The sequence below is a fragment of the Scyliorhinus torazame genome, chromosome 12 (genome assembly GCF_047496885.1).
Source record: "Scyliorhinus torazame isolate Kashiwa2021f chromosome 12, sScyTor2.1, whole genome shotgun sequence".
Taxonomy (NCBI): domain Eukaryota; kingdom Metazoa; phylum Chordata; class Chondrichthyes; order Carcharhiniformes; family Scyliorhinidae; genus Scyliorhinus; species Scyliorhinus torazame.
The window spans coordinates 175,757,709-175,782,739 of NC_092718.1; the positions used below are offsets into that span (position 1 = coordinate 175,757,709).

A 25,031-nucleotide genomic window follows, 5' to 3' on the forward strand; every position below is an offset into this window, starting at 1 on the left:
GCTCCGGTTTCCTCCCACAGTACAAAGATGTGCAGGTTAGGTGGAGCGGCCATGCTAAATTGCCCTTAGCTTCCAAAAAGGAGGGGCTTATTGGGTTATGGGTATAGGGTGGAGACATGCTTTTTCCAAGGGTTGGTGCAAGCCCGATAGGCCGCATGGCCCCCTTCTGCACTGTAAATTCTCTGATTCTAATTGCCCTTAAGGGGGCAGAACCAACCATTGCTCTAGATCTGGAGTTTCGTATAGGCAAGACCGGGTAAGAACGGCACATGTCCTTCCCTAAAGGACATTGGAGAACCAGATGGATTTTTATGACGATCAACAATGGATCAGTTCCAGATTGTATTAGATTCAAAGTTCACCATCTGCTGTGATGGGATTTGAGCCCAGGTCTCAAGAGCATTACCCAGGGTCTCTGGGTTACGAGTCCAATACCACGACTGTCATATGCAGTGATGAAGAAATTTGAAATTCTTCAGGCAGTTGGCAGCCTCCTCATCGGGCAGTGGGAGTATCACTGAGGCACTGATTGGGGCATTTGTCGGTGATATGCATCATGGTTTGCACCGCGGCAGTTGCACAGGGGTGAGTCACGGTATCCTGAACCAAAGAGGTTGTTGTGACAAGATCCGACCCCAGTGCAAAACCTATTCAATTTGATCCATTTGCCACCCGAAGCCTGAGATTTCCAACGTGGGATCATAACCAAGTGCTGATTCTGGGCTGTGTTGTTGGTGTTGAGCCATAGGTCCTACCATAGGTCCACAGCAGAACTGCTTAGCTCAGGCAGGTTGGTCCAGATTGGGGCATTTGCTGAGTGGGTGGGTGAGTGTTCAGTGATAATACGACTGGATCTCCATGGCTGATAGAAAATTGTGTTTTTATTTGGTGATTGTGATCATGGCTATTTTAATTTTTCACTTGTTCAGAGTAATTTATATAAGCATGCCTTGTAGTGTAATATGATTTAAAAAGGGAATAGATAAGCTTTTCCTAGGCAGAGCTGTATCATAACCAAATCCACACAGGTGACAGAACCACTTGCATTATTGACCTAGTTTCAAGAAAGCAGCATAGTTTATTGGTTGTGATTGTTGATCCCATCAGAAAGTCCAACATGCAACATCTTTAGAGTTTGGTGTTGTCCGAAAGCAAATATAAATAACTGCAAATTAATTTGTAGGAAAGCTTCCTGATACTTTGAGCTCTAATATGAATGCATCTTTTGGATATTTCATTACCTTAAATTTGACACCATTAGCAAAGCACCATTGCTGTAGAAACCCTCTACTTAATTAGGCAATTGAATGAATTTGAGCTGTAGAAAACACACTAATTTCCTGAACTGGGGGCAATTCTCCGGCCTCATTGCATTCGGTGCAATTTCTGTTATTTTGGGAGAATTGCGGAAGACCCGAAATGGGATTTACGCCGGCTGCAAATCAGTTTCCCATTCTCCCAGCCTGCTCCAGCAGGCTTGAACAGGATCTTACCCAGAAAGGGCGAGAACCAATCAAAACTGATTTGCATTCATTTTAATTTCATTAGCTTCCCCCCCCCCCCCCCCCCACAACTATGGGAGGTCACTCTAACAAGCAAGGACCAGGCACCAGGGTCACAGAGGGGGAGCAAAGGGGCAAATACCCTCTCTGCACTTGCCTCCAGGGCTCCGCGGTGGGGGATGAGGGAGGTCGAGCTGGGCTGGAGGGGCTCCGTTCAGGGGGTCTTTCCTGGGATGGGGGTCACATGGCAATTCTTCTCTTTCTAGATTTGAAAATCATTAAACTCTATTTCAGCATGCCAATTTTAATGAACTGTCAGTTGTAGTTAAAAGTCTTCCTTCTGATGTGTTGGAGATCTTTGAGGTACTTTTCTCACCTCTTTATTGACAGGTCTAAGCTATTTTAAAGGAAGGATTAGCTGTTCGTTTTTATAGTTCTTCACAGTCTATTAACTCTGAAGTGCTTCCTAGAACGAGCAGGTGTTGTTTCTAACTATTTTTTCTGCTGGAGTTTCCACTTCTGAAGTCCTTCCTAGAAGGGGCAAGTGCTCTGTCTGAGTGCTTTTTTTCACAGTGGGCTTTTTTTCTACTCTGAAAGTGCTGCCTTGGAAAGAGCAGGTAGAGATCTGAGAGCATTTTCTTTAGACTGGATCTATTTCAACTGGATCTATGCCTGAACAGCATATCTGCACTGGAGGACCTTTTCCATCATAGAAACAGCTGGCATTATTCAAACATTGACGTGCAAAGATTCCTCAATGAGGAGCTTCTCACAGCCACTGTTGAATTCTCTGCATAGACGTGATGACCACACCGGGAGGGTCAGAGGCTTTTGTAGCCCCCGGATGGTAGGGACATGGGATAGTGCCAACCTGGCAGTGGCAGGGATGGGGCCGAACAGGGGCCCTGGAAAGCAGGGGTGGGGTTCACTTGGGGCGGCCGGGGAGAGGGGGGGCCTGATGGAAGCGATTGGGGGGGGGGGGGGGGGGAGGGGGGGTGCTGTAGGGTTATTCTGAGATTGGGGCTCCCTTTAAAAATGGTGCCTGATCTCTGGGGACCCGGCTTTGTTAGCCCCTTTGGATTCCTTGGCGCAATTCACCCTGACTCCTAATTCTAAGTGTGGGTGGACAACGACCTGGATCGCGCTGATCCACCCCATGGGAATTGTACCTCGTTTCCCGCCGGAGACCACTCTTGGAAATCTGTTGGGAGAATTCTGCCCACTAGCTTTCTGTGCCCCTTTCCAAATTATGAGGGATATTAAAATGTGCCTGTAGTGCTGGTGTCTGTGATGGGAGAGGTCCAGGATGTATGTATGGGGAACATGGAAATTTTAGATTTCCTTTTGTTTTAAATGTATTTTATTCCAAACTTATTCAAACGGTTACAAAACATAAACACTCTGGGGAGCATACTCCCTAACACACAATTATACAGTTTATACAATTGTTTCCCATTTTCAACCCCTCCCATCACCCCGTGACGAACATCTCTTCAAACACGGCCACGAATATCTCCCACTTTGCCGAAAAGCCCTCTGCTGAACCCCTCAATTCGTATTTGATCTTTTCCAGATGGAGAAAGTCGTATTGGTCTCCCAGCCATGTCGCCAGCCCTGTTGACATTGCCGACCGCCATTCCAGTAGGATCCTTTGCCGGGCAACCAGAGAAGTGAAGGCCATGACATCGGTCTTCCTCCCCTCCAGCAGTCCCGGCTTTTCCAATGTTCCAAATATCGCCACCAAAGGGTCCGGCCCAACCTCCTCCCCCACAATCCTCATTAGTGCCGTGAACACGCCCACCCAGAATCTCTCCAACTTCTCGCACCCCAAAACATATGTGCGTGGTTTGCTGGTCCCTGTCCACACATCTTGCACTTGTCTGCCACTCCCTGGAGAAACCACTCATTCTTACCTGAGTCATATGCAACCTGTGTACGACCTTGAACTGTATCAGGCTCATCCTTGCGCACGAGGAAGTCGTGTTTACGCTGCGCAGCGCCTCACTCCACACTCCCCAGTTTATCTCCCCGCCCACTTCTCCTTAATCTTCACATCCTGCTCGCCTCCCTGCTCTCCCAGCCACCCATGTATGTCTCCGAATCAGCCCTCCCCATCAACGTCCGTAAGCAGCGGTCGCTCCAGCAGGGCATACTTCGGTGGCCTGGGGACTCTTTCCAAACCTTCCGTGCGAAGTCCCTTACCTGCAAGTATCTTAACTCATTTCCTCTCGGGAGCTCTACCCTCCCCTTCAGTTCCTCTATACTGCCAATCCTCTCTTCCAGGTACAGATCCCTCACCTGAACCAGTCACACCTCTCTCCGCTTCCTTTACATACCGTCTGTCTCCCCTCCCCCCGACTCAAATCCGTGGTTTTCGCACAGCAGCGTTAACACCAACATTCCCTCTATCCTAAAGTGCCTCCACAACTGATTCCAGATCTTCACTGTGAATTGCACCACTGGGCTCTCCATGTATTTCCTTGGTGCCAGTGCCAACGCCGCCGTCACCATAGCCCCAGGCTGGATCCTCTACAGGATTCTTCCTCCATCCTAACCCATTCTGCCTCCTCTCCATCACACGATCACCTCACATTCTCCACATTCGCCGCCTAATAATAATGCAGCAGCTCTGGCAAATCCAACACCTCTTCTGCCTCTGTAATAGGGTCCTCTTGACCCGTGGTACCTTCCCTGCCCACACAAACTCTGACATAATCTTATCCAGCTTCCGGAAAAGGCCTTTGTTACAAAATTCAGAAGCGTCTGGAATGTGAATAGAAACCTTGGCAACTTGTTCATCTTCACCACTTGGACTGTCCCTGCCAGACTCAGGAGCAGTGTGTCCCACCTCTTCAGATCCTCCCTAACCTCCCCCACCAGCTTTGTTAAATTCCATTTATGCAGTGTCGCCCACTCTCCCATTACCAGAATCCCCAGATATTTAAACCTATCTCTGGCTACCTTAAATGGTAACCGCCCCCAGGTTGGCTATACGACCAAGCTCGTTCACCGGGAACATTTCACTTTTCCCTACATTCAACTTGTATACTGAGAACACCCAAACTTCCCAAATAGGCCTATAATCCTCCCCATGCTCTCCAGCGGGTCCGACACATATGGTAACAGGTTGTGCGCAGAAAGCGACACCCGATGCTCCCTGCTCCACCTCATAATCCCTTGCCATTCTGCTGACCCCCTCAGGGCCATTGCCAGAGGCTCTATAGCTAGCGCAAACATCAGCGGCAACAGCAGGCACCCCTGCCTTGTTCCCCTGTGTAACCCAAAGTTTTGTGAGCCCATATCGTTGGTCCGTATATTTGCCACCGGTGCCACATATAACAGGCGCACCCACGCCACAAAGGTCAGCCCAAACCCGAACCTTCCCAGGACCACAAAACAAATACCGCTACTCTACCCAGTCAAATGCCTTCTCCGCATCCATGGACCCCACTACCTCCGATACCCGACCTCTCGACGGAGTCATGATCAAATTTAACAGTCTCCTTATATTACTATAGAGCTGCCTGCCCTTTACGAAGCCTGTCTAGTCCTCCGCAACCACCCCCGGGACACAACCTTCCATCCCCCCCACCACCAGCTTAGACAGCACTTTTACATCTGTATTTAACAATGATATTGGCCTACATGACCTACATTCTAATGGGCCCTTCCCCTTCTTTGATGTCAATGTGATCATTGCCTGCATCATCGTCTCCGGCAGCTCCCCCTTCTCCAGCACCTCACTGGACACCCCCAATAGATGCAATGTCAGGTCCATTGCAAACTCCTTATAAAACTCTGCCGGGTAACCATCGGGCCCCGGGGCCTTTCCCGGCTTCATACCTCTTATACTGTCCAATACCTCCCTCAGCCCCAAAGGCTCCTCCAGCGCCTGCCTCTTCTCTTCCTACAACTGTGGAAACTCCAGCCCATCCAAAAAACGCCCGATGTCCCCTTCTTCATCCTCCGGGTCTGCCCTGTTCCCTAAATGTCTTATTTATCCTCCCCGGCTCCGTCGCAACCTCCCCTGTCTCTGTCCATAACGTCAATATTTCCCTGGGCAGAGCCTCTGTGGTTGATGTACTAGCATTCAACTTGCCTTCTCACTGTACTTGTACAGCAGCCCCCCCCCCTTACCCTACCCTTACCTTACCTGTCAACCTATGAAAATTGCCCCTGCAACCTTTTCCTTCTTGCCAGTCCCTCCGTGGTGGGTGACCTCGAATACTCCCTATCCACTTCGACTATCTCATTCATTAAGCGTCCTCCCTCATTTTCCTATCTCATGTGCTTTGAACGAGATAATCTCCCTTCGGACCACTGCCCTCGGTGCCTCCCAAAATGTGGCCGCTGACACCTCCCAGTTCTGGTTCAACTCAGCATAGTCTTTAATCACTGACCGCAACTTATTACAGAACTCTCTGTCTGTCAACAACCCCGATTCGAGCCTCCATCCCGGCATTGCTTCCATCCTGATCTAAGCCGAATTTCCAGCCATGGTCTGAAATTACTATGCCTGCGTACTCTGCCCCCTCCACCCCTACCATTTTTGGCTCACCAGAAAAAAGTTGATTCCGGAGTACACCCTCTAAACATTTGAGATACAGGAGTACCACCTTCCCCCTGCGTTCTTAAAGTGCCACGGGTCCACGATACCCATCTTTTCCATGGACCCTCCCAGCTCATTGACATTCGTATCCTTAAATTTTACATTTCTTCGGCTCATTGGTAGGATGGCATAAACATTAAGGTAGAAACTGAATGTTATGTTTCAGAAATCGGCCATTCACCCAATGTGCTAGTATTTTGCTCCACAGGAATGATCTTGGCTGACCGTGCTTTCCTCGCCTAGCAGATAGAAAATTCCTCCTTTAATTTATGTTTCAGTAATTTGTGGCAGATAATTCTGCACATTCTAACTGCTCCTTATGTAAAAGGCTTTTCTCTAACCTTGCCTTTGATGACTCCGATCATTATCTTAAATTTGTGTCCCCTCACTATCATTCACTATCCCCTCCCCTCATTGAAACAATTTACCAATTGTTTACATTTCAGAGTCCTGGAAGCCTCTATTCGATTGCTGCTTGAACTTTTCTGATCTTTTGTGTTTTTATAAAGAAGCCCAAATTCTCAAGTCTCTCCCCACAACTGTGAACCATTTCCCCCCAGTTATATCCCAGTGAATCTATGCAACACCTTTTCCATTACTTCTATTATTCAATCCTTTCTGTAATCGAGGCCCCAGAGCAGTACACAAAACTAGCCCAAATGGAGTCTTATACGAGCTCAACATTAGCTGCTAGCTTTTGTGTTGATGCCTTGAGATACAAACTCAAGGGTTCTGTCAGTACTTTTTTTTCACGGCCTTATCTTCTTGTTTTACCACCTTTAATCACCTGTGTGTCTGTGCAAATGATCCATCTGTTTTACACCAGTTAAAATGTATTTCTGTTCCCTATTCCGACCTTCCACATGCATCACTTTACACGTTACTCCTGTTGAAACACTTTCTATTCTGTGATAAATTTGTTGGGGATTCACATTTGATAAAGTTTTGGCAATCCTCTCAATGAGTAGATGGCAGCTCATTCATCACCTTGAAGGCCCACAGGTTGCAACTTTGCTTTGTGTTTCTTTTCTTTTTTAAAAAAATAATAATTTCTTTTAAATACCCAATTCTTTTATTTTCCAATTAAGGGGCAATTTAGCGTGGCCAATTGACCTACCCTGCACATCTTTTTGGATTGTGGGGGTGAGACCCACGCAGACACTGGGAGAATGTGCAAACTCCGCCCAGACAGTGACCCGGGGCCGGGATCGAACCCGGGTCCTCGGCGACGTGAGACAGCAGTGCTAATCACTGCGCTACCATGCTGCCCATTCCAGAAGTGATTCCAAAAAGAAAAAAATTACTTGTGTTTTTATTTGGTCTGTTGCTTGGAGGTCTTTTGAACATTTTAAACTATTGCAAACTCTACACCACTTTCTATTTCCTGAGGTTGCATTCGGTTACCTCAATGAATCAGAAATTTGGTAGATTGATCAACATTTCAAAGGTGGAAGCTATATTGTTGATTACCTGTTGCACAGATGCTCCATATCCATCACTGAAAACCTTGTCTACCTCCTGTTACATTCTACCCTACCAAATTTCCAATGCAATTCTTCAGTATTCCTTGACCTTCCTGCTCTCTTGCTGGCATCGAAGGCTTGCTTCCCTGTTTTTAAAAAAAACCTACATTTCCCCTCAGTGCCTTTTTGAGAATCCTCCGACGAGCTCACCAAGCTTTTTAGCACAGGGGCTGTTTAGCACAGAGCTAAATCGCTGGCTTTGAAAGCAGACCAAGGCAGGCCAGCAGCACGGTTCAATTCCCGTAACAGCCTCCCCGAACAGGCGCCGGAATGTGGCGACTAGGGGCTTTTCACAGTAACTTCATTGAAGCCTACTTGTGACAATAAGCAATTTTCATTTTCATTTCATTTCAAGGCTGTCAACACTGCCCATTACGAGAAGCAGCCCCAATTTCCCCATTCAGTCTCCAGCCAACCTTCCCGTCCCTTGTGCCCACTGGGGGCTAACCTTGCCAATCTTGTAACTCATCCCTCCCAGCGCTGACAGTTTGTGTGCCGCCAGGGTCATTCAGCTCATCACATCAGTACAGCCTTGGTCCAAACATGGACAAAAGAGCTGAACTCCAGAGGTGAGAGTAACTGCGACTGAAAAAGGCAAGATTTGATTGAGTATGGCTTCAAGGATCTCAGCAAAACAGGAGTCAATGGGAATCAGGGGGTGGAAAACTCTCCATTGGTTGGAGTAATACCTGGCACAAAGAAAGATAATTGTTGTTGTTGGAGTACAATCCAGGACATTGCTGCAGGAGTTCCTCAGAATAGTGCCCTAGGCCCAACCATCTTCAATTGCTTCATCAACGCCCTTCCCTCCATAATACGGTCAAAAGTGGGGTTGTTTGTTATCATTGCATGTGTTCAGTACCATTCACAGCTCCTCAGATACTGAAGCAGTCTGTGATTATATTAAGCAAGACCTCAACAATATTCAGACTTGGGCTGATAAGCGGCAAGCATCAGCTGTGCCACACAAGTACCAGGTATTGACCATCTCCAACAAGAGAGAATCCAACCATTGGCCTTTGACATTCAATGGCATTGCTATCATTGAATCCCTTAGTATCAACATTCTGAGGGTTACCATTCACCAAAAAGTGAACTGTGTCATGAGAATGTTGCTTTAAGAATGTTTGTCTGCTTAAGTTACTGCAGTGGTGTCAGAGAGTGGGTGGAGCTGAGCTCTGGTTCTGCTTTTTCGTTTCACTTTGAGAAAAGCTTGGGTGTGTCTGTGTTTTTGTGGTTTCGTTTCAGTGTTGGAGCTGCAGCCTGCCAAAGAATGTGTAATGTTCTCCCTGCCGTGTAAAGACTATCTCTTGATCATTTGGTGAATTCAGAGTGATAACTGTTCTCAGTAGTGAATTTAAACCTGATGCGCTTATGTTAAAAGGATTTTTTAATGCCTTATGGCTGTTAAAAGGAAAGCTTAAGGATGACTTAGTGTTGTATTCTTTGGGGGGTTGTATTTGCATTGATGGTTGCTAAGATGTTCACTATGTTTTAAAAAGGTTAATTTGAGTTCATAGAATAAACATTGTTTTGCTTTAAAAAATACTTTTCGATTTCTGCTGTACCACACCTGTAGAGTGGGCCATGTGCTCCCCATACCTAAATCTATTAAAAGTCATGGGTCAGGTGAACTCCATGATACACTTTGGGGTTCTCTAAACCCTGGACCATAACAACTGGACCAGCCATGTAAATACTGTGGCGTCAAGAGCAGATCAGGGACTCAGAATTCTGAGGTGAGTAACTCCACTCCTGACTCCTCAAAGCCTGGCCACCCTCTACCAGACATAAATCAGGAATGTAATGGAATACTCTCCACTTGCCTTGGAGTTGCACTCATCAACAACTCAAGAGGCTTGGCACCATCCAGGGCAAAGCAGCATGTTTGATTTGTCACCCCATCTGACTGCTTCCACCACCAATGCATATTGGTAACAGTGTGCGCTATTTACATTCTACAAGATGCACTAAAGCAATTCATGAAGGCTCCTTCAACAATACCTTCCAAACCCATGACCTCTGCCACCTAGAAGGACAAATGCAGCAGACACATGGGAACACCACCACCTGCAGGTTCCCCTCCAAGCCTCACACCATATGGAGTTGAAAATATAGCAGCCATTCCTTCACTGTCGTGGAGTCAATATCCTGGAACTCCCTCCCTAACTACATTTTGGGTGCACTTAAACCACATGGGCTGCAGCAGTTCAAGAAGGCAGTTCACGACCACCTTCTCAAGGACAATTAGGATGGACATTTTTTGCTGGTCTTTCCAGCAAAGTAGTACGGCACTTATCACAAGAAAGTATGGTGGCATGGCGGCACAGTGGTTAGCACTGCTGTTTCAGAGCACCAGGGATCTGGGTTCAATTCCGGCCGTGGGGGACTTGTGGAATTTGCATGTTCTGCCCGGGTATGCGAGGATTTCCTGTGGATGCTCTGGTTTCCACCCACAGTCCAAAGATGTGAAGGTTTGGTGGATTGGTCATGCTAAATTGCCCCTTCATGTTCAAAGGTTGGGTGGGGTTACGGGGATAGGGTGGGAGAGTGGGCCTTGGAAGGGTGTTGGTGCAGACTCAATGAGTCCAATGGCCTCCTCCATTGTAGAGATTCTATGATCACACCGTGGCCTTACTCCTACTCGTCTGGCACTTTCTCTTCCTTTGTGCATCTTGCCTTGTTCCAGTCCTCTTAATCCTCTTTCAAAATCATTGTTCTGTATTGTCCTTAATCATTATTGTGCAATAATTCTAATGCGTCATCGTCACTGCTTTCCTGCCTCAGCTCCTGCATCAAACAACTTAGCATTCTTGGTGATTTCAATCTATATCTGAAATCATTATGTTCACTTACAACTTGAGTTTACTGCCCTCTTATCCTCCCTAAATCTCTCCCTCTTTTTAAATTCCTCAATCCCCTATTCACAGCCATCTGCTTGACTTTAGCACTTCCCGTGGCCTTGCTAGTCCCATTGTACCAATTGCAGAAAAGGCCATTTCTACTTGCTTTCTTGTATTACTAACCACCCACATACCCCTCTTTTTCCACAACTCTTACTGAGTCCTGAATTTGGTGCATTTGAGTGCTATAGTGAGAGTTTGGTGACTGAGGGATACAAGGATTCATTTTTCTCTAAAATCTAGTCTTTCTTTTATTTAGTTAATTAACTTAAAAGCTGCTGTTTGGTTTAGAAGAAGGTGAATTTTCAATCAGCTTTAAACAAAGGTTCTACTTGTAGGTACTTGCAGCAGGAGCTTGTTAATTAGATAATTGGATTAGGCCAGTTTTCAGAGGCGAGATACACAGTATAAAAGTGATCCAGCTACAGTGCAGACTTTGTTGGCACTGAGTGCTGAATTTGGTACATTTGAGTGCTATAGTGAGAGTTTGGTGACTGAGGGAGTTAGGTGAGCAGGCAGCAAGGTGCTCCTTTCATTTCATTTCTGTAAAGAGCGAGAAGGGAGCCAGGAGTTTACAGAGAGTGCAGCTGACTGGGAGCAGAGTCGGAGGGCGGCGTTCCAGTTGGTCCACAGGGCAGCTATGTTCTGTAAGATAAGAGGGGATGGAGGCTAGGGCAGTTGCATGCTCCTCCTGTAGGATGTGGATGGTGAGGGATACTACCGGTGTCCCCGCTGACTATACCTGCGAGAGGTGCACCCAACTCCAGCTCCTCCGAGACCGTGTTAGGGAACTGGTGTTGGAGCTGGATGAACTTCGGATCATCCGGGAGGCAGAGGGGGTTATAGAGAAGAGTTACAGGGAGGTAGCCACACCCAAGGTACAGCAAGAGTAGCTGGGTTACAGTCAGGGGAAGGAAAACAAACAGACAGTGCAGGGATCCCTCGTGGCTGTTCCCCTTCAAAACAAGTATACCGTTTTGTATGCTGTTGGGGGGGGGGGGATGACCTACTGGGGGAATGCCCTAGTGGCGAGGTCTCTGGCACTGAGTCTGGCTCTGGGGCTCAGAAGGGAAGGGGGGAGAATAGAAAAGCAATAGTAATAGGAGATTCAATGGCTTGGGGAATACATAGGAGATTCTGTGGTCGCGAGCGAGACTCCCGGAAGGTATGTTGCCTCCCGGGTGCCAGAGCCAGGGATGTCTCGAATCGTGTCTTCAGGATCCTTAAGGGGGAGGTGGAGCAGCCAGAAGTCATGGTGCACATTGGTACCAACGACGTAGGTAGGAAAAGGGGTGCGGAGGTAATAAACGAGTTTGGGAGTTAGGCTGGAAGTTAAAAGCCAGGACAGACGAAGTTGTCATCTCTGGTTTGTTGCCGGTGCCACGTGATAGCGAGGCTAGGAATAGGGAGAGAGTGCAGTTGAACACGTGGCTGCTGGAATGGTGTCAGAGGGAGGGCTTCAGGTATTTGGATAATTGGAGCGCATTCTGGGGAAGGTGGGACCTGTACAAGCAGGACGGGTTGCATCTGAACCAGAGGGGCACCAATATCCTGTGGGGGAGGTTTTCTAGTACTCTTCAGGAGGGTTGAAACTAATTTGGCAGGGGAATGGGAACCGGATTTGTAGTCCAGCAACTAAGGTAGCCGATATTCAGGACGCCAAAGCGTGTAATGAGGCAGTGGGGAAGGTAACACTGACAAAGGAGAGTACTTGCAGGCACGCAGATGGGTTGAAGTGTGTATATTTCAACGCAAGAAGCATCAGGAATAAGGTGGGTGAACCTAAGGCATGGATCGGTACTTGGGACTACGATGTGGTGGCCATCACGGAAACTTGGATAGAAGAGGGGAAGAAATGGTTGTTGGAGGTTCCAGGTTATAGATGTTTCAGTAAGATTAGGGAGGGTGGTAAAAGAGGTGAGGGGGTGGCATTGTTAATTAGAGATAGTATAACAGCTGCAGAAAGGCAGTTCGAGGAGGATCTGCCTACTGAGCTAGTATAGGTTGAAGTCTGAAATAGGAAAGGAGCATTCACCTTGTTGGGAGTTTTCTATAGGCCCCCCAAGAGCAGCAGTGATGTGGAGGAACAGATTGGGAAACCGATTTTGGAAAGGTGCAGAAGTCACAGGGTAGTAGTCATGGGTGACTTCAACTTCCCAAACATTGAGTGGAAACTCTTTAGATCAAATAGTTTGGACGGGGTGGTGTTTGTGCAGTGTGTCCAGGAAGCTTTTCTAACACCGTATGTAGATTGTCCGACCAGATGGGAGGCCATATTGGATTTGGTACTTGGTAATGAACCAGGGCAAGTGATAGATTTGTTAGTGGGAGAGCATTTTGGAGATAGTGACCACAATCCTGTGACTTTCACTTGAGGAATGGAGAGGGATAGGTGCATGCAACAAGGCAAGGTTTACAATTGGGGGAAGGGTAAATACGATGCTGTCAGACAAGAACTGAAGTGCATAAGTTGGGAACATAGGCTGTCAGGGAAGGACACAAGTGAAATGTGGAACTTGTTCAAGGAACAGATACTACGCGTCCTTGATATGTATGTCCCTGTCAGGCAGGGAAGAGATGGTCGAGTGAGGGAACCATGGTTGACAAGCGAGGCTGAATGTCTTGTTAAGAGGAAGATGGAGACTTATGTAAGGCTGAGGAAACAAGGTTCAGACAGGGCACTGGAGGGATACAAGATAGCCAGGAGGGAACTGAAGAACGGGATTAGGAGAGCTAAGAGAGGGCATGAAAAATTTTTGGCGGGTAGGATCAAAGAAAATCCCAAGGCCTTTTACACATATGTGAGAAATATGAGAATGACTAGAGCGAGGGTAGGTCCGATCAAAGACAGTAGCGGGAGATTGTGTATTGAGTCTGAAGAGATAGGAGAGGTCTTGAACAAGTAATTTTCTTCAGTATTTACGAATGAGAGGAACCATATTGTTGGAGAGGACAGTGTGGAACAGATTGGTAAGCTCGAGGAGATACTTGTTAGGAAGGAAGATGTGTTGGGCATTTTGAAAAACTTGAGGATAGACAAGTCCCCCGGGCCTAACGGGATATATCCAAGGATTCTATGGGAAACAGATGAAATTGCAGAGCCATTGGCAATGATCTTTTCGTCCTCACTGTCAACAGGGGTGGTACCAGGGGATTGGAGAGTGGCGAATGTCGTGCCCCTGTTCAAAAAAGGGAATAGGGATAACCCTGGGAATTACAGGCCAGTTAGTCTTACTTCGGTCGTAGGCAAAGTAATGGAAAGGGTACTGAGGGATAGGATTTCTGAGCATCTGGAAAGACACTGCTTGATTAGGGATAGTCAGCACAGATTTGTGAGGGGTCGGTCTTGCCTCACAAGTCTTATTGAATTCTTTGAGGAGGTGACCAAGCATGTGGATGAAGGTAAAGCAGTGGATGTAGTGTAAATGGATTTTAGTAAGGCATTTGATAAGGTTCCCCATGGTAGGCTTATGCAGAAAGTAAGGAGGCATGGGATAGTGGGAAATTTGGCCAGTTGGATAACAAACTGGCTAACCGATAGAAGTCAGAGAGTGGTGGTGGATGGCAAATATTCAGCCTGGATCCCAGTTACCAGTGGCATACCACATGGATCAGTTCTGGGTCCTCTGCTGTTTGTGATTTCATTAATGACTTGATTTCATTAATGACTCCTATCTATGTCTCTTTGCAGACAATACGAAGATTGGTGGAGTTGTGGATAGTGGGAGGGCTGTTGTCGGCTGCAAAGAGACATAGATAGGATGCAGAGCTGGGCTGAGAAGTTTAACCCTGAAAAGTATGAGGTTGTCCATTTTGGAAGGACAAATCTGAATGCGGAATACAGGGTTAACGGTAGAGTTCTTGGCAATGTGGAGGAGCAGAGAGATCTTGGGGTCTATGTTCATAGATCTTTAAAAGTTGCCACTCAAGTGGATAGAGCTGTGAAGAAGTCCTATGGTGTGCTCGCGTTCATTAGCAGAGGGATTGAATTTAAGAGCTGTGAGGTGATGATGCAGCTGTACAAAGCCTTGGTAAGGCCACATTTGGAGTACTGTGTACAGTTCTGGTCGTCTCATTTTAGGAAGGATGTGGAAGCTTTGGAAAAGGTGCAAAGGAGATTTACGAGGGTGTTGCCTGGAATGGAGAGTAGGTCTTACGAGGAAAGGTTGAGGGTGCTAGGCCTTTTCTCATTAGAACGGAGAAGGATGAGTGGCGACTTGATAGAGGTTTATAAGATGATCAGGAGAATAGATAGAGTAGACAGTCAGAGACTTTTTCCCCGGGTGGAACAAACCATTACAAGGGGACATAAATTTAAGGTGAATGGTGGAAGATATAGGGGGGATGTCAGAGGTAGGTTCTTTACCCAGAGAGTAGTGGGGGCATGGAATGCACTGCCTGTGGAAGTAGTTGAGTCGGAAACATTAGGGACCTTCAAGCGGCTATTGGATAGGTCCATGGATTACGGTAGAATGATGGGGTGTAGATTAATTTGTTCTTAATCTAGGACAAATGTTCGGCACAACATCGTGGGCCGAAGGGCCTGTTCTGTGCTGTATTTTTCTATGTTCTTATAACCTCCATCTGTCCTTGAGGGAAACACCAATTCATTTACAATGGCACTTTTCCAAAATCCAAAATCCTAACCATCAAGGCTTTTTCCGTCCATTCACCACAATATTTCTGCAGCTACTAATTTACTTAATTGCCTTTGATAACTTAATTCCAAATAAAATAATTGCTCTCTCACTCCCCTGTACTTCGCTTAAGTCCAAAGGATGGCACTGAAATCATATGGTGGACAGGCATCCACCACCAGCTCTGGTTGTAGCACTGAAAACACCATTTAGTTATGTTCCACTAAAACTGTTCACAATCCCAGGATCATCCTGGGATGAAATGATTCACCCTCTGTTCTGTATATTGTAATCTTAAACCCCTCTCTCCGTCCCAACCCCACCCTCACCTCCAACAAGAAGTGTCAGAAGATCATGAGCTCCTTTGTCACTAAGATTGAGATAATCCGGTCATCTGCCACAACTCTCCTTTCCACTAACCTACCCGGCAACAATTCATTTAATGCACCCCCTGCCCTAGCCCCGAACTTGCATCTTTCTCGAGTTTCTCCTCTCTCTCCTCATGCTCTCTTTGAGCTTACCTTGTCTATGTATTCTAGCTCCTGTATGCTCGATCCTTATTCCTACTAAACTGTTTCTTCAGGTGTTGTCCCTTCTCCTTTAAAGCAGCTGACATCTCCCCTCTTCTCAAAAATACCAACATCCTTGCAAACTATCGTCTTGTCTCCAACCTCACTTCCTCACTAAAATCCTTAAATGTATTGTTGCATCCCATCTTTTCTGGAAGCCCATTTGGAATCCTTCCAATCAGGTTTCTGCCCTTGCCACAGTAATAAAACTGCTTTTAACAAAAGCACCTTTTGTGACTGTGACAAAGGTAAATGTTCTCTCCTTGTCTGTCTTGACCTATTTTCTGCCTTTGACACGGTTGTTCACACCACCCTCCTACAACATCTGTCCACTCTTGCCCAGCTGTATAAGAATGTTCCACCATTATCTATTGATTCCGAGCCAGAGAACCACTTCCAATTATTCCTTTATCAGCTCCCGCATTGCTACCTTTGGTGTTCCCCAAGAATCTTTCCTTGTCCCCTCCTATTTCTCATCTACACAATGGCCCTTGGTAAAATCACCTGAAGGCAAGGCATTACTTTATTCATCTACGCTGACAACGCCCCTACCTCCTCACCACCAGCATCCTTGATGTTACCCTTGCTACATTGTCAGAATGCTTATTCAACATCCAGTATTGGATGAACATAAGTTTCCTCTAATTAAATATTTGGAAAACTGAAACTATTGTTTCCCCACTCCAAAATTAATTCTCAGGCTACCACTCTATTCTTTTCCTCGGCAACAATCTGAGATTAAAGTCAGTCTGTTTTCAGCCTTGGTGTTCTGTTTGATCCAGAGATGAGCTTCCAACCTCCTATACGTGTCATCGCTAAGACTGGCTATTCCACTCTGTAACTTCATCCACCTCAGTTCAGCTGCTGTGGAAATCCTCGTTTGTGCCTTCATTTTTTTTTTATTTTTTTTAATTATTAATATTTATTGTCAAAAAACTGCGAAAATGTCCATAACCAATTGTTTTGATAGCGGCTTCAACTTGCGGTAGTTTTGTCGGTCTGTTATCGTAATCTTCTTGCTTCTCGCTCAGATTCCAAAAGTGTGAGCACATCTCCCTCACGAACTGGCCCTTTCACATTCCGAATGATGGATCGGTTGCTGTCATCCATAAATTCCACACGGACCTGAGTGCACTGTCCCTGCGAACCAGTCCTTCCAAGAACTTTGGTAACCCGGGCCAGTTTGACGGTCTGAGTCCGCGGACCCTCCATGATGGCGGCGGTGGAAAAAACGTTTGTGCCTTCATTACCTCAAAACGTAAAAATTCAAACACACTCTTGGTTGGTCTCCAAAATCTGCCCTCCGTAAACTTGAATTCCTCCAAGCCTCTGCTGCCCCTATCTTGGCTCGCAGCAAGTCCTGTTTCCCTATTGTCCGTGTGCTGGCTGACCTACTTGGCTTTTGGACAAGAAATGTCCTGATTTCAAAGTTCACATCCTCGTTTTCAAATCCCTCTATGGCTTTGCTCCTCCCTATTTCTCTAATGTATTTCAGCTCCATAATCCTCTGAAGTGGGCTCCTCTAATCCTGACGTCTTTTGAATTCCCAATCATAATTACTATTGGTGGCTGTTACAGAATGTAATTTGAGTGCAGAGTAGTCTTCTAATCCTTTCCCCTATGTACTTGTTTTAGTAGCGTCTGATTGAGCATGTGTGGGCTTTGGTAGGTTTTTTAGTCTGCAAGAGGGTGACCTTGAGCAAGACCTGTTTTACTAGTGCCCCTGTTTTCATAGTTATCTCTGTTGCTACTGTTCTGTTGAATTACTGTTATTGTCAAACTTCATTTTTTACTTATATATTCCTTCTTTCAAACAATGAATTCGACAACCTACTTTGTGGTCTCCAGTTATCACATCTTTTGGCAATGAGGAGAAAACAGCAAGAAAATAAAACAAAGTTTTACGATTTTCAGCTTGGCAATGTCATAATATACACCAGTATATCATGGTGCAGACACACACTGATGGACACACAGTGGGACCAATCAACACACACAACACCGCAGCCAATCACCAGTTAGAGAGCATGCACTATAAAGACAGGGGGCATCAGAGTTCCCGCTCATTCGAGCTGCAGCTAGCTAGGAGGACAGAGCTCACAGCCTGCAGCACAGACATTCACCATGTGCTGAGTGCATCGACTGGTTAGGACAAGGCAAAGGTCTTTAGTTAAAGCTAGTATCGTGTTAACCTGCAGTCAGAGTATGTTACAACAGTTAATGATTCAATAAAATAGTGTTGCACTATTTCAAGTGTTGGTGACCTGTATGTGTTCCACGGATCCAGAGCACCCAACACAACATGATACCAGGAGTTGAGGGATATTAGCACTTCTTAGACCCACCTGCAAGTGATCTGCCTTCCGCCAGCATTCCGTCATTCTGCAACATGGACAACATCAGCCCGCCGCCGCCGCTCCGCATCGCCGGCAACCTTGGGGCCAACTGGAAGATATTCAAACAGCGCTTCCGACTCTTCCTTGAGGCCACAGCAGGGAGGATGCCTCGGATACCAGGAAGATTACTCTCCTCTCCACGGCCGGAGACCATGCCATCCACATTTTCAATTCTCTCACCTTTGCGGATGGTGAAGATAAAACAAAATTCAAGACGGTCCTCCTCAAGTTTGACACTCACTGCAGCATAGAGGTGAATGAAAGTTTCGAGTGCTACCTGTTCCAACAGCGTTTTCAGGGTAAGGATGAACCTTTCCAATCCTTTCTCACGCACCTCCCCATCCTTGCTCACTCTTGCAGCTACAGGCCCACCTCCGACTCCATGATACGCGACCAGATTGTTTTCGGCGTTCAGTCGGACCCCCTACGACAGCAGCTCCTCAAAGTAAAGCAGCTCACCCTAGTGACCGCCATTGAGACCTGTGCCTTACACAAAAATGCCACGAGTCGGTATTCCCACATCCAAGCGGCTGAAACGGCGCGGCAAGGTCCCCACGAGCCAGAACAGGTCCAAACGATGGAGCAACTCCAGGGCCTCAGCCTGGATGAGGGCGGCCATTTCACGCGCTTTTCGCGGACTCCCGTACTTGTGCGCACCAAAAAAGGGGACGGTGACGTCGAAGAACGTAATGCGCAGGCGCGCACCACGCACGACCGCACCACGCATGCGCGGTGGCGCAGCAAACATGCTGACGCTACGACGTGCGGCATCTGTGGCTCCGTCCATTTAAAACGGCAATGCCCTGCCAAATCTCGACAATGCCTAAGATGTGGCAGACTTGGCCACTATGCTGCCTTCTGTCAAGCAGCTCAGCCTGCCAATTCATGTCGCTTCATCCAGCCTCGCAGGAATGTCCGGGCAATTCAACCCACGGTCACCGAGTCCGATGCGGACCTCGCACACAGCAGTGACACCGAGGACCCGAAGGCGCCTTTCCAAGTCGGTATTGTGACAAAAAACAGGCTGTCCCCGAAGCAAAGACACCAGCCGCTGTAGGTATACAGCATCGATCCAGACGATGAGTGGTGTGCCACCCTGACGGTCAACCGGTCCCAAATACGATTTCGCCTGGACACTGGTGCCTCCGCCAATCTCATTGGTCTCCGCGGTCTGACTTCCAAAGCCTTCGTGCCATGCCAGCCATTCTTCCATCAGCCTGCCAGCTATTGGATTACAATGGCAATGTCATTGCTGCTAGCAGCTTGTGCCAACTTGAAGTGACGCACAGGTCATGCAAAGCCATCCTTCCTTTTGAAATCGTGGGCTCCTCGAAAGCCTCCCTGCTTGGAGCGCAGGCATGCAAGCTGTTGAACCTAGTTCAGAGAGTTCACTCTCTCTCTCTCCTGATGACCCGTCTGCCTTTCAGGATGCTGACTTCAGGGCGCAACTTGATGCCATCATCGACCAGCACCACGACATCTTCGAAGGCATGGGCACGCTCCCATATACCTACAAGATCTTATCGAAACAGAATGCCACGCCTGTGGTGCACGCACCTCGCAGGGTCCCAGCACGCCTTAAGGACCGCCTCAAGCAGCAGCTGCAGAACCCCCAGGACCAAGGAGTGATCTCCAGAGTCACGGAACCAACCAACTGGGTCAGTTCCATGATGTGTGTGAAAAGCCTTCCGGCGAATTGAGAATTTGCATTGATCCCAAGGATCGAAACCGCAATATCATGAGGGAGCATGATCCAATTCCCAAACGCAAAGAGATCGCATGCGAGGTGGCTCGCACCAAGCTCTTCATCAAACTCGACGCCTCAAAAGGATTCTGGCAAATCCAGCTCGACAAATCCGGCAGGAAACTGTACATTCAATACCCCCTTTGGCAGATATTGTTACAACAGGGTGCCGTTTGGGATCATATCTGCTTCAGAAGTGTTCCATAGGATCATGGAACAAATGATGGAAGGCATTGAAGGTGTTCGCGTCTGTGTCAAAGACATAATCATTTGGTCCACCACCCCTCAGGAGCATGTCAGTCGCCTCCAGCGCATGTTCAAACGCACACGTGAGCAGGGTCTATGCCTCAACAGGGCCAAATGCTCCTTCGGCCAGACGGAACTCCAGTTCCTCGGGGACCACATCTCCCAGTTGGGTGTGCGGCCGGATGCGGACAAAGTGGCTGCTATCACAGCCATGAAAACGCCAGAGGACAAGAAGGCGGTCCTCCGATTTCTGGGCATGGTCAACTTTTTAGGGAAGTTCATCCCTAACCTCGCCTCTCATACCACGGCTCTCAGAACCTGGTCAGGAAGACGACAGACTTCCAATGGCTCCCTGCCCACGAGCGCGAATGGAGAGAACTCAAAACCAAACTCACCACGGCCCCGGTCTTGGCTTTCTTTGATCCAGCAATCCAGCAAAAGAGACCAAAATTTCGACCAATGCCAGCCAATCCGGCATTGGGACAGTGCTCATGCAACGCGATGAGGCCTCATCATGGGCCCCCGTTGCATATGCGTCACGCGCCATGACGCCCACGGAACAGTGCTGTGCGCAGTTAGAAAAGGAGTGCCTGGGCCTTCTGACCGGTGTTGTTAAGTTTCACGATTATGTCTACGGACTTCCTCAATTCACCGTCGAGACCGACCATCGCCCACTGGGCAATATAATACAGAAGGACTTGAACAACATGACGCCTCACCTCCAGCATATTCTTCTCAAGCTCCGGCGATACAACTTCCAGCTGGTATACACTCCAGGCAAAGACCTCATCATTGCCGACACGCTCTCCAGGGCAGTCAACACTCCGTGTGACCCAGTGGGATTCGTCTGCCAGGTTGACGCCCATGTGGCCTTGGTGGCCTACAATCTACCTGCCACGGATGAACACCTCTTCCAAATTTGCCACGAGACAGCGGCTGACCCTTTGCTACAGCGTGTCATGCGCCACCTAACAGACGGGTGGCTCAAGGACTAATGCCCTCAGTTCTATAACGTCAGAGATGATCTGGCGGTAGTCGACGGGGTTCTTCTGAAACTGAACCACGTTGTCATCCCGCATAGCATGCGCCAGCTCATCCTGGAACAGCTGCACAAGGGCCATCTTGGCGTGGAAAAGTGCTGCCGAAGGGTCCGAGAGGCAGTGTACTGGCCCGGCATTAATGACGACATAGCCAACACAGTGCTCAACTGCCCGACTTGTCAGCGCTTCTAGCCGGCCCAACCACGTGAGACCCTGCAGCCCCATGAGTTGGTCACGTCACCTTGGACCAACGTGGGCATCGACCTGTTCCATGCGCTGGATAGAGACTATATCCTGATTGTGGACTACTTTTAAGATTACCCGGAGGTGATACGGTTTCACGACATCACATCGTCTGCAGTCACCCATGCCTGTAGGGACACCTTTGCTCGACACGGCATCCCACTCACGGTTATGTCGGACAATGGCCCCTGCTTCCCAAGCCAGGAATGGTCCAACTTTGCCAGGCAGTACAATTTTGCACATGTGACACCCAGTCCCCTGTACCCCCAATCCAACGGCAAAGCGGAGAAGGGCGTCCACATAGTCAAACGGCTCCTCTGCAAGGCTGCCGATGCTGGGTCCGATTTCTACCTCGCCTTCCTGACCTATCGCTCCGTCCCACTGTCCACTGGCCCTTCGCCAGCCCAGTTGCTCATGGGTCGCATCCTGAGGACGACGGTGCCGTCCATTCATGTCCCAGACCTCGACCATGTTCCTGTCCTTCGACAGATGCAGCTGTCTCGTGCACAGCACAAGACAGCTCATGACTCCCGTGCAGCTGATCTCCCTGCTCTGGCTCCAGATGACCACGTCCGCATCCATCTTCCGAATGGTGGCTGGTCTGCAACTGCTGTGGTCCTTCGGCAGGTGGCTCCCCGCTCGTTCCTGGTTCATCTACCGGATGGCTCCATTCTACGCCGCAATTGACGCGTCCTTCGTCTCGTTCCGCGCTCGCTACGTGATCCTCCGCTGTCGCCTCACCCTCCTGCTGACCCTGCCATGGACTATGCAAAGATAATGGTCACTCTGCATCCTCTTCACTCTTGACGCGGTGGCTCCCGACCGACCCTTGAGGCGGTCAACCAGAATTCGTCGCCCACCTCAGAGACTTAATTTGTGAACTTTGTGGACTTATGGACTTTCTGATTTGTTCTGTTCTTCCGTTTGGTCGTTTACATGGTTTGTATACAGTGTTCATCTCGTTATTCTTGTGACATACTGTTTTTCTGCACCAGGCACCTTCCCATGTAAATAGCTTAGTTCTCATCTACATAGTCCTGTAAATATTTTGCGCACACATAGTCAGGGACATTCTCACCATACACTATTTATTGCCACACAGGTACAATCTTTTATAAAAGGGGGGATGCCATAATATACACCAGTATATCATGGTGCAGACACACACTGATGGACACACAGTGGGACCAATCAACACACACAACACCGCAGTGAATCACCAGTTAGAGCACACGCACTATAAAGACAGGGAGCATCAGAGTTCCCACTCATTCGCGCTGCAGCTAGCTAGGAGGACAGAGCTCACAGCCTGCAGCACAGACATTCACCATGTGCTGAGTGCATCGACTTTATCTTAAAAACATTTAATGAAGGAGCCTCTACTGCTTCACTAGGCAAGGAATTCCATAGATTCCCAACCCTTTGGGTGAAGAAGTTCCTCCTAAGCTCAGTCCAAAATCTACTTCCCCTTATTTTGAGGCTATGCCCCCTAGTTCTGCTTTCAGCCACCAGTGGAAACAACCTGCCCGCATCTATCCTATCTATTCCCTTCATAATTTTAGATGTTTCTATAAGAGCCCCCTTCATTCTTCTAAATTCCAACGAGTACAGTCTCAGTCTACTCAACCTCTCCTCGTAATCCAACCCCTTCAGCTCTGGGATTAACCTAGTAAATCTCCTCTGCACACCCTCCAGTGCCAGTATGGCCTTTCTCAAGTAAGGAGACCAAAACTGAACACAATACTACAGGTGTGGCCTCACTAACATCTTCTACAATTGCAGCATAACCTCCCTAGTCTTAAACTCCATCCCTCTAGCAATGAAGGACAAAATTCCATTTGCCTTCTTAATCACCTGTTGCACCTGTAAACCAACTTTTTGCGACTCATGCACTAGCACACCCAGGTCTCTCTGCACAGCAGCATGTTTTAATATTCTATTATTTAAATAATAATCCCTTTTACTGTTATTACTACCAAAATGGATAACCTCACATTTGTCAACATTGTATTACATCTGCCAGACCCTAGCCCATTCACTTAGCTTATCCAAATCCCTCTGCAGACTTCCAGTATCCTCTGCACTTTTTGCTTTACCACTCATCTTCGTGTCATCTGCAAACTTGGACACATTGCCCTTGGTCCCCAACTCCAAATCATCTATGTAAATTGTGAACAATTGTGGGCCCAACACTGATCCCTGAGGGACACCACTAGCTATTGATTGCCAACCAGAGAAACACCCATTAATCCCCACTCTTTGCTTTCTATTAATTAAGCAATCATCTATCCATGCTACTAATTTCCCCTTAATGCCATGCGCCTTTATCTTATGCAGCAACCTTTTGTGTGGCACCTTGTCAAAGGCTTTCTGGAAATCCAGATATACCACATCCATTGGCTCCCCGTTATCTACCGCACTGGTAATGTCCTCAAAAAATTACGACCTGCTTTTTATGAACCCATGCTGAGTCTGCCCAATGGGACAATTTCTATCCAGATGCCTCGCTATTTCTTCCTTGATGATAGATTCCATCATCTTCCCTACTACCGAAGCTAAGCTCACTGGCCTATAATTACCCGCTTTCTGCCTACCTCCTTTTTTAAACAGAGGTGTCACATTTGCTAATTTCCAATCCGCCAGGGCCACCCCAGAGTCGAGGGAATTTTGGTAAATTATCACTAGTGCATTTGCAATTTCCTAGCCATCTCTTTTAGCACTCTGGGATGCATTCCATCAGGGCCAGGAGACTTGTCTACCTTTAGCCCCCATTAGCTTGCCCATCACTACCTCCTTAGTGATAACAATCCTCTCAAGGTCCTCACCTGTCATAGCCTCATTTCCATCAGTCACTGGCATGCTATTTGTGTCTTCCACTGTGAAGACTGACCCAAAAAAGCTGTTCAGTTCCTCAGCCATTTCCTCATCTCCCATTATTAAATCTCCCTTCTCATCCTCTAAAGGACCAATATTTACCTTAGCCACTCTTTTTTGTTTTATATATTTGTAGAAAATCTTACTATCTGTTTTTATATTCTGGGCAAGTTTACTCTTAATCTATCTTACTCTTCTTTATATTTTTTTAAGTAGCTTTCTGTTGCCCCCTAAAGATTTCCCAGTCCTTTAATCTCCCTCTAATCTTTGCTACTCTGTATGCTTTTTCCTTCAATTTGACACTCTCCCTTATTTCCTTAGATATCCACGGTTGATTTTCCCTCTTTCTACCGTCCTTCCTTTGTGTTGGTCTAAACCTTTGCTGAGCACTGTGAAAAATCGCTTGGAAGGTTCTCCACTGTTCCTCAAATGTTTCACCATACAGTCTTTGCTCCCAGTCTACCTTAGCTAGTTCTTCTCTCATCCCATTGTAATCTCCTTTGTTTAAGCACAAAACACTAGTGTTTGATTTTACCTTCTCACCCTCCATCTGTATTTTAAATTCCACCATATTGTGATCGCTTCTTCCGAGAGGATCCCTAACTATGAGATCCTGAATCAATCCTGTCTCATTACACAGGACCATATCTAGGACCGCTTGTTCCCATGTAGGTTCCATTACATACTGTTCTAGGAAACTATCATGGATACATTCTATAAACTCCTCCTCAAGGCTGCCTTGACC

At 47.4% G+C, this 25,031-nt stretch overlaps 2 protein-coding genes across 4 annotated transcripts in view; one reads left to right on the forward strand and one right to left on the reverse strand.

Annotated features, from left to right (window-relative positions):
• The window catches only part of LOC140386757 (syntaxin-1A), a 428,170-nt gene that overhangs the window by 55,420 nt on the left and 347,719 nt on the right, over positions 1 to 25,031 (forward strand). The gene's annotated exons all lie outside the window — the stretch shown is intronic.
• On the reverse strand, positions 16,635 to 16,969 carry LOC140387260 (small ribosomal subunit protein eS28). Its single transcript, XM_072470217.1, has one exon. It carries the CDS (start codon positions 16,953 to 16,955, stop codon positions 16,746 to 16,748), a length of 210 nt encoding a protein of 69 aa, XP_072326318.1. The 5' UTR covers positions 16,956 to 16,969; the 3' UTR covers positions 16,635 to 16,745.

Coding starts and splice junctions, on each gene's coding strand:
- LOC140387260 (XM_072470217.1), bottom strand. CDS start 16,955: ATGGAGGGTCCGCGGACTCAGACCGTCAAACTGGCCCGGGTTACCAAA.